Below are 10,290 nucleotides of genomic sequence, written 5' to 3' on the forward strand. Positions count from 1 at the left end.
AATTCCTGCTGGTTTGACACTCCTCTCTCCTTTCTGTCTCTTTTTTTCCCCATTCTTCTTCTCCTCTGTCTCTGCCTGGGCAGCAGAATCAGCACATCAAATAAATACAGAGCAAAGGGAATCGTGTTTCATTTGGAGACAGCGGGAAAAAGGTCACGGACAACGGCAACACGCGAACTGCGGGCGTCAGAAGAAAAGCCGTTCCAGTGCAAATACGTGCAGACGCCTCTCTTTGAAATCCAATCTGATTTAAGGGATTTAATAACACCTCCAAACTGTCCAAAAATCAATTCGAGCCCATGCATTCCTCACCTAGCATACAGAGCACCCAACAGACAATGGCTCATTATGAAGCCACCAAATGTTATTATCATCAAAAAGCCTCTGAGCTGGAGACTTTGGAGACGGGGTGACCATTTTGCGGACTCCATCATCGGCTTGGGTTTGAGCCGCTGGTAAAAACACAAAGTGGTGCGCAGAGGCAGAAACACTGGGGCCGAGGACTGTAGCCTTTGGCCTGAGATTCAAACAGCCGACTTGCGGCGGTCTTTATCTGAAACAACCACAAACCCCCCCCAACTACTCTTTACAGTTCAAATGGGGTCTTAAGCAGAAAGGCAATGCTAAACAGTGATGGGGAGATGGGATTTCAAGGTCTGGGACTGTAGTTACACAGCTAATCTTGGTTAACATGCATTTTGTGGTCATTGAAAAACAAAGGCAATGGCATAGCTCCCCCTAAATAAGGGATTAATTATGAGGTATTTGAAGAAGATGAAAAACATGCTCGGAATAAGGAAAAAATAATAGGAGGACAATAGAAAACTGAAGCAAAGTGTTTTATTAAAAGCAGTTGATATATTTAAAAAAACATCAATAACATCAAGTTAATAATGATATGAAAAACAACAATACAAAAAGCTAAAAACACGAGAATTTTTTTTTTTGAACAAGACAAAACTAAAATCTGACAATGAATAAATATTTCAGATGTTAAACCAATGGAGAAAGAAAAACAGTCTTTCAAAGTAAAAGATGGCGTGGCAGGTGTGTGAAATACTCGTAACAGCCAACAGAGCTCACACCTGATCGGCGACGCCGTCCTTCATGTCCGGGCGGAAGATCAGCCTGACGTTACCGTGCTGTTACCTGTGCAGAGAGACACTCGTCGTAATTTCAACACAAATGCAAACCGGCTCTGATTTACTCACTCCTTACTGACTCACAGTCACTTTTAGGAATGAGGGCAGAGTGCAGGGAAATAACAGTTTTCCTGTGATCTGCCGTGAGTGACAGTCCTGGGAGCATTGCGCACACAGACGTGAGCTGCGGCATTGTCTGACAGGGCGCTGTCATCGCTGCACATGTATATAGTTGCAAAAACATAAATGGCTCTTACAGTGTGATGGATGCAGGGAAAGCAATTAAAGCCCTTCAGACTGGAAGCTGTCTTAGTCAAAGACAAAGCTCGTATCTGCACCTTTAAAGCAAGGCAGCAGACTGATTATGATGTGTACTACACACATGCATTTCTGTAGGTTCAAAACCGGGGATGTCAAACGTAAGGCCATGGGGCTAGAATCGGTCCGCCAAAGACTCTAATCTGGCCCACTGGACAGCTTCAAAATATGTGACTCAATGCACGGATTTGGACCTTTTAACTGTATTTTCATACATTTTACACCATTTTCTGTTGATTTATGGTCATTCATATTACACCAAGGTAATTGTAAGTAAAGAGAAACAATGAAATGACAAAAAAAATCCTGGTTTTCCACTAATTTGTAGTCTTTTTTTTTTTTTAACGGTCCACAGTAAACACAAAAACTTCATATATTATGATTATAGAATAGTTTGGGAACGAATTACCAGAACCTTTTCTGTCATTTTACTCATTTCTCATAAAGTTTTACTGCTCTGGCCTACTTCAGATCAACATGCTCACCTGCTGCTGCGACAGGCATCCAGGTCTTCCTGTAGCAAAGAGGCTCTCATCTGAAGGAAGTTAACCTGAAATAGAGAACGGCACGGGGTAATCTTCAACTCTTTCCACCATTGTGACGAGTTTCGAAAACGAAACAAAGACGTGGTTTGGTGACCATTAGAAGAGTTTTCTATGTTTTTACAAGCGTAACTGCAAAGGCAGAGACCACCTTCACTAACTTCTAATTGCAAATCCAATCATATCCATAATCAGGTCTGAAACATGACCGAAACCACTCAGGTTAGAAAAGAGCATCAAAAGCTACTCCTAGTTGGCTTTCAAGGGGTAAAGAGTTCAAATATATTCAGTATGAAGGAAGCAAGAACTGGTTCATCAGGACACAGGAATTGGAAGTGGAGAAGGGTTTGATTGATTTAGGTCGGTTGTGCTTTTTTAGAAGAAAAGCTCGGTTGTTGACTCCTGGGGTCACGACAGCGGGGGCCGGGGGTCAGGAGATTAGGGCAGCGGGGTTAAGGCACGCTGGGAAGATTACAGGCCCAGGTTAGCCGAGGTTAGGAGGCAGCACCGTTCTTTTGTTTGGCTACAAAGTGCCGGTTTATTTATGAAGTGTGCTTCGCTGAAGTGAAAATAAACTCCATCTACATTTACACGGCATCTAGAGCCTGGCAGAATAATCACAGCTCCAAAAGAATCCGCATTGTTCTGGGACTACCGTACTGGAGCCGAGGGTACATTCCTTTCTGTGGGGGAGACCTCAGTTCAAGTTCTAGCATTTCATTTGGCACTTCGCACTGGGAAAGTATATGCAAAACCATACCCAAATGTGGTTGGATGCCTCCAGAGACACGGAAACTCTCTGCACCTTTTTTTTCTTTTCTTTCTCAAACTATGTAATAAAATAATGCACTTTAATGTGCAAAACCCAAGACACTGTCAATAAGAGGAGAGGCCGCTCTGGTCATGAATCGCATTTTATAAACATTTCTGATCGCAGAGCTGCGGTCTGTCCAATGAAACGGGATCTTGGAAGCGCTATTTGAACAAGGCAGGGGTTAATGATGAGAGCGTTTTATAGAGACCTGCACTGCACGCTGTTATTATTATTATTCCAACGAAATTATTTACAATGTAAATGCTGAGACAAAGGACACGGCTCGGAGGAGAAACGTACGAGTGCGGTTATGCAAAGACTGACTGTTTGATCTGAGGGGAAGACAATGAGAGATTAACATTTGCAGAGAGGATCAGCAGGGTCCGAAGTGAATGCCGAGGCCCTGATCGAGTGCTACGCCGAAACTGCACGGAAGAGAGGTCTCACTCAAACAAATAAGTCTACATCTAGTTTCATACAGAGGGCTTTACCTCAGTTTTGATTGATTTATAACAGAAGAAAGTGAAAACACACAAAATCCTGCAATAACAACAAAAGGAAGTAAACACTGCAATAGTTTAGTAGTTAAAATAAAGAGAATGCTCTCCAGATCTCAGGCAATGGCTTATGTCCAACCTGATCTGTGATCACTTCTACCTGAGGATGGTATATTGTTTGTATGTGTCTTTGTTATGTGTGGTTTGTTGTGGATCTGCATACGATCACTTCCATACTGTATAGTTTCATGGGACCTGCCTGGGGGTTAAGGATGTAAATCAGCAGATATGATCAAATCTGGCATGTTTGCAGCTTACATCCATTGTCTGTATATCTACACCCAGCAAACTAAATCCACCCAGCAGTACCATCTGGAAAGTGTCTGAGTGGCAGAAAAAAATCTTTTTTCAGGATGACAATAATCTCAAATACAATGCCAATCCAAAAACACACAATGAAACATCACTCTCAGTCATGGATTGCCATCCTCAGAGCCCAAACCTCGACATTATTGAAGCAGTGGGGGATCATCTTGACAAAGAATATGAAAGACAGCCAACATCCAAAGAAGAGCTTTGAATACCCTTGAATAAGCCTGGAGATCTATTCCTAAAAACTACTAACAGATACAGTCATGTTTTCAGTTTCTTTAATAGAAATAAAGAATATTGTACTCGTAAACATATATAGATTAGTGTGTAATTACATCTTCCAACAAACTGATGCACTCTCATAAACTTAAAAATAATCCATAAAAATGCAAAGGAGCAGCTGTTGGCTCACGGGAGCCACCATGGCGCCCCGCCAGCTTGAATACAGTGGCCGACACGAACATCGCCGCTTTGCCTAATGGTGTTTCATGTATGTGGCTAAAGACCGGCCGAGTGAAAATTTTAATTTGTGTCTACCGCTTCAGATATAAAACTATAGAGTTATATATGAAGGATGGTACCCATTTCTCATTACATCCCCTCATTGTACGACGTTTTTTTTTCCTGCCACAGTGTCAGAGCCACTTCAAAGTTTCTCACTAATGCCAGCTAACAGCAGCTATCCTTAACTACTGACCTCAGTATCGCTCAGTATGAGTGTCATCAGGCTGAAGTGAGCTTCACTGACTCATCGGACACTATCAAACTCATTTCACCAAGTTTTACAACCTCCTCCAGAGTAAACAGACATGGACACATACTGAAAGCTGAGGTAAAGAGCTAAAGACTGTATATCCATTTCATTTTTTGACAAATCGCTGTACCTACTTCCCAGCTCAAGACTTTATAAGTTATAATGCTGTTAATGGAAGAAAATGAATGGATTCTCAATGAGATGCTCAACAGACTCAACACATCTTTCTTGCTCTGGTTTTGCCTCTATCAGATCAAACCTCACCTGAGCTTTCAGTGAGCTGATTGTGTCCTCCAGCTCCTGCCTGAGCTCCACCGGCATCAGACCTTTGATCTTCTCCTCATACTCCTTATGCACCATGGTTACCTGAGAAGACAGAGGTTGGAAAGATGCATAGTCAGCAAGAAAGTAAGGCACCACATTAATCAAATAATACTTATTAAGTAATATATAGTAATCATGCACTCTCTTGTTGTCTCTGATGCCCGAGAGACGCTCTTAAACGGTGTGCCTCAACTGGATAACAATTGTGGTATTGTTGCTGAATAAGTATTTCTTTCTTTCCACAGACACACTCGCATGTATGCATTTTCAGGCCAAACCAACAACTCCCTTAGATGAGGCGCGCACACACACACTGTGGGTATCCCCTCTTTATTCATGGCTCAGAGTATTCCCTCGCTCTTCACAGCTCCTTCACATCTCCACAGGGGGTCCGCAGACTGACATTACTCGCTCTGCGCAACACCCCCTACTGGATGATAGTGACTACAGCGAGATCTGACACAAAGCACTTATGGGCTCAAGACAGCTGGGTTTGGAAAAGGACAGGGCCATGGTGGAGGGCAGGACACATCAAACGCAGCAGCAGCGGCTCAATAGCTAGCTAGCTATCTCCACTGGGGAGGACTGGAGGAAGTCTGTCTGGGGCTAAATTACACTCCACTAAACCAGAGTCTGATTATAGAAGTTGAAAAGGGTTTGGTTAGCGCAACCCCCACTTTTTACCCAGAAACACACATGTATGGACACACACGCACGCACGCATGCACACACACAAACGCAGATACACGCTTTAACAGTATTGTAAAAACATTTACAGCATTTTTTGAAGAGTCGCCGAATCAATTAATTCAGAGCTTGATGAATAGTTTAACAGAGCTCGGGGGATTAATTCGACCCGTGAAAAGCAACAGTTGCCCCCCTTCCTCCCCAACATATTTCAAGGTGTAACCAGGGGAGAGAGTCTGAGCATTTTAAATGACCATAATGTGTTTTACAGAGCCAAAGTCCACTAGCGTTAAGAATATGCCCACAATCCCCACCTCTCATCAGTCTTTCAAGTGAAGAGAGCGTGAATGAGGTGGTGGGGGCGGTGGGTGGATGGGGAGGGGGAAAAAAAAAAAAAAAGATTGGTTTCCCTAAAATAATCTTCCTGTTGTGGATTTAACTGATTGTTCTGGCTTTGGCTAATTAATCTTCCTGGGCACAATGAAAGGGATTGGGAAGCACTTCAAAGCAACCCTCAGTATAAATGATCCCAACATGAAGCAGCTCACTTTGTCTCGGCACAGTGTGCTGTAGATTAGTCTGCCACAACTTTGCCAATTTTTCAGGCTCCGTCTGCCCTATTCATTTGAAAGTGTTGGACCAATAACGTCAGGCTGAGAATCCATCAGTTTACAAAAATATGTCTTTTTTTTTTTTTTTTTTGTCCGCGCTGTGTGAGAATGAAGTCAAGGATAATTTGAAAGAGAGGCCTTTAAAAAACAAGGGCTAAAAAACCCAACAAAACAAAACTTGGAAGCTTTAATTTGAATGTTCAGGATTTTTTTTTTTTTAAAAATGGGCTCAAGCGAAGAGGAGTGCAGATTTTCAAAATGTCTGTCTCTATCTATAGCAGCTCCTGTAGTCATAACAAAACGGCAAGCCAAGACAAAACACACTTCACTACCTCAGACCGAAGCAATAAACAATGGTTGAATAAACACATCCCTTACCAACCACTCTGAATATAAGTCTTAGATTCTTCAAAAGCCAAGTTCCTCAGTGTTGCATTCTTGATTCATGTATGGTGCCGTCACCGCAGCAACGAGAAATCCGCTTTGCCTAAATTACAAGCTCCTTTGCGGCAATGCTGTCTCCGTTTTCTGTCCCATACATTCGGCAAGGCAGCAATAACGCATTCACGGCGGCTGGATGATAAACATACGGTCGTAAGGGCGACAAACTAGAAAAGTTCATGTATTATATGACACGGTAAGGTCATACAGCTTACATTCGCACCAACGACTTCATGGTTATGGCGCTGAAAGAGTGGCTGCGAGAGAAAATATTACTTGAATTTTCTGTTGCTGTTCCCATCATAAAATAATATGATGGGAACAGCACAGCACATACATATTCCATGAACACACAAACACAAAAATACACCTCAAATCCAGATGAATTATACCTGTTATACAAATTTCCAGCTGCATATTTGTCATTCTTGGATTGTCCTAGAGTAGCTTTGGATGAGTCACAGTTCAAAATAATACGTTTATCTTTCACCGAGCCCTTTGTGCAGCTCAGTCACACAGGAGTAAAAATAGAAAAGCAGCCTGCATGTGATTAGGAAAAGTGGCGTTTTCCTGCTGATTGCATTGATCTTTTTTTTGGCTGCAAGTAGTTGCGGCGACTAACTGGTCCCCCAGAGGTTGAGGGTGTTGCACAACCAACTTTTTCATTGCAAAGCGATTGGACAGGTTGCCTGGTAGGAGGTAACCGACCTCCAAACAATAGTGATGTGACTCAGACTCACTACAATCGCTCTTAGACAGGTTGGTGAAGGCTTTGCAAATAACTGCCATCTAATTTATAAACACAAGCACAAGCAGATTGCTAACATGCTGCACCGATGAGTGCCCATTGTCTATGACGCTTTTCTTTGCAATAACAGACTCACCATAGCTGGCTGGCAGCTGGTTGTATTGGATCTTATATAAAAATCAAAGTTTGCCAAGTGCTTATGTTGTGCTGCAGTTAAATCGTAACTATGTCACTATCTGTGGAGGAATTGTTGAATTTATGTTTCAGATCCAAGAGATTCTGGATGGACACTAAATTTCTGTAGATGACAAGTTTGTCTTATACAAACAGATTACAAGTAATTGCCAACTTGATCTCATTTGATTGCAAACTGGTAGCAGAGCGACTCCATCTAACGGACTCGATTTTATTGCCGTCTTGATGCACTAAAGTCGCTCTGAAGACAGCAGCTGACTGAGAATAATTGCAGACCTGGTCTCCATCTTCAAAGCTGCCATTTCATAGGCAATAAGATTGCAAGTTAATTGCATAGCTTTAAATCAAATTTCTGATTGGCTGCCCCTCGTAAAGAGAACGTTTGAATAGCAGGTGATGGCAGTGGTGGTGGTGGGAGAGGCAGGGCTGCTGTGCGCCTGATGTCTATACTAACATTACAGGGATCCAAGAGTAGAAACTTGTGTACAATTTAGAGCAGCCTGAAGCCTGAGCTTTTGGCTCGCTTGTGCATACCTCATTATTTCAAACTTTGGCCATGTTTAATTTAAGCATCCACCACTGTAAGAGAGTACATAGGAGTACATAGGGAAAAGCATATATATAGGGCTCCTTTAACCTGAGGGTGTATTTCTGCTCTTTCTACAGTGTAGCAGACCACAACATTTGCCTTCCCTGATCTAAAGCTTAGCCACAGTTTACTATGCAACATGTGTGGGTGGAAGCAGGACTCTTTTTTTGTTCATAACAACACATCTAACAGACAGCAGTTACAGCATAAAGCAGACAAGAATAGGTATAATATCAATTCAAATTTCTGACTCCACCATGTCTCACAATGGAGTTAAAATTCAAGACAGAAGCATCTAACTCTCCGCAGATGTCTGACTCGTTTCCTAAGAGACGCCGTTTCTTCGACTTTGCATTTTCCTGCCCTATCCGAGGTCCCTCTGCTCGCATCTCTCCTTTTCTTCACGCAAACACATTTTACTTTTCTTTCAACATGATTTTTGCAGCAAAGGCATGTTTATTTTTCTGACAGGTGGAAGGAGACGTGACGGCATCTGAGAAAAAAGGCTCCTCACTTATTAGGACAGATGTTTGATGCCTTTGAACAATACTGCTGATCAAACCTTCCATGAGGTTCTTTGGTCACTGACGGACTGCAGATGCAAGTGAATAGGAAAGAAAAGAGAGGAAGGGAATCACAGAGAGAAAAAAAGTGCGCCACTATTTTCCCTGAGCAATGAAAGGGGACGCTGACTTTCTAAAGAGAAATCTGGTTTCATCTCAGAAGCTCTTTGAGAGATGATTTTGTTTGTTCTTGATGAAGCGTGATTCTCTAGTTTTGAAGACTGTGAGGAGCGGCAGTCGTTTTCCCCTCCCAGTCATCTTAAAATGACAACATTTCATCTATATATAGTCTTTAGATTGTGGTTTTGACTTTCCCTTGCGTTTGGTACCGTCACATGGCATGGTTTTTGACAGCTGCCAGCAGAAAGGAACAAGCCCTCAACACTTTCAACGTTCAAATGAAGTTTGTCACATTGTTGGGGAGGCTTGATGTATGCTAATGAAGTTGGGGTGTATGTGTGTGTGCACAGGCTTGCGTGGGACAGGTTGGGGGGGTGGAGGTGGAAGAGGGAGGAGGAGTGGGGGTAGCTGCTGGAAAGACATTTTTGATATACACCCTTGTTCCGGAGTGACAAAAACCTTGTCAGGAACAAGGGGGTACATCAAAAATGACGCCACTCACAAAGTTTGCGCCTCCACATCCACTGAGTTGGCACTCAGTGAGTTCACCAAGGAGCGATTTGAATTCAGAAACGCTTTGCTGCGAGAGGGAAAAAAGGAAACCGCTTCACAGAAATGAGGGAGGAAAAATAGAAGGAAAAAAAAAAGGAAAGGCAGAAGGAGATTAGAACTGGCTACAGATCTTAGTGAGGTTGTTAGAACTATGGGATGGATTGGTGGCTGCTGATGTAATGTGCCTCAACAAAAACAGCACACAGGAAAAAGGCTCAGCCTACAGAACTTAAGTTCAGCTCCTCTGCATTTTTATGTCTGCATCAATACTGAAAACAACTAGAGACATGATTTATTTTTTATTACACCGAGCTCCCGTGTTGCACAAGGATACATCTCTAAAACTTGTACAGTTCGCCATGCCCACTGTATCATTATGTATTTATATAAAGAGCTGTAGTCTTCAATATTCTGCTCCTGTCTTCAAGGAGAATTGAACCACACAGCGAGCTGATGATCTGCCATTTTAGAGTGGGGGAGCCTGCGAGGGCCCTGCTAGTGTAAGGCAAGCAACATCTGTGTGAAGTCTGGGCAGAAAAGCTGTTTTAGCATGAGAGGGATCGGATTACAAAGACACATTTTGGCAGATAAACCAGGGCAATATTATTGGTGTGTGGAGACTGGATACCTTTAGGTTTAATGGCAAATAAAAAACAATGCGCACTCTGTCCACAGCATCTCTAACACATGTATAATGTACATTAATCCTGATAGGTGCATGCAAACTAGTATGTCGTTTTCTTGACCAAGAGCATTATATGAGGCAGGAGTCAATATATCATGTAGCCAGTCGCTTCCACGAAGGTATAATTGTGACAAGCTGCGCTAAGAAACGATGCTAATACGCACCTACAAACATTTTCGACAAGATACTATAAAGTTGCCGGACGCTGACAATGGAAAAGAAACATTGTTCACATGACTTACAAATGCCAACATGGCCTCATAACCACTTATACTTCCACATACTAACTGTAACCTACATTCTTGGTCATATTTATCCATAAGTTTGCTTGGTAGT

General features: G+C 42.5%; 1 protein-coding gene across 5 annotated transcripts in view; it reads right to left on the minus strand.

The window, feature by feature from the left end:
- Positions 1-992: 992 nt before the first annotated feature.
- cep112 (centrosomal protein 112) overlaps positions 993-10,290 on the minus strand; it is a 125,489-nt gene continuing 116,191 nt past the window's right edge. For all 5 annotated transcript variants that reach the window (XM_005734649.1, XM_005734648.1, XM_005734646.1 and 2 more), the window contains 3 exons: positions 4,704-4,805; positions 1,946-2,010; positions 993-1,149 (listed from right to left, as the gene is read on the minus strand). In XM_005734649.1, the coding sequence (XP_005734706.1) occupies positions 1,146-1,149; positions 1,946-2,010; positions 4,704-4,805 (171 nt within the window). In that variant the 3' untranslated portion in view covers positions 993-1,145. The remainder of the gene's footprint in view (positions 1,150-1,945; positions 2,011-4,703; positions 4,806-10,290) is intronic.

This window comes from Pundamilia nyererei, unplaced genomic scaffold, assembly GCF_000239375.1.
Source record: "Pundamilia nyererei isolate P.nyererei 1_Seehausen unplaced genomic scaffold, PunNye1.0 scaffold00059, whole genome shotgun sequence".
NCBI lineage: Eukaryota > Metazoa > Chordata > Actinopteri > Cichliformes > Cichlidae > Pundamilia > Pundamilia nyererei.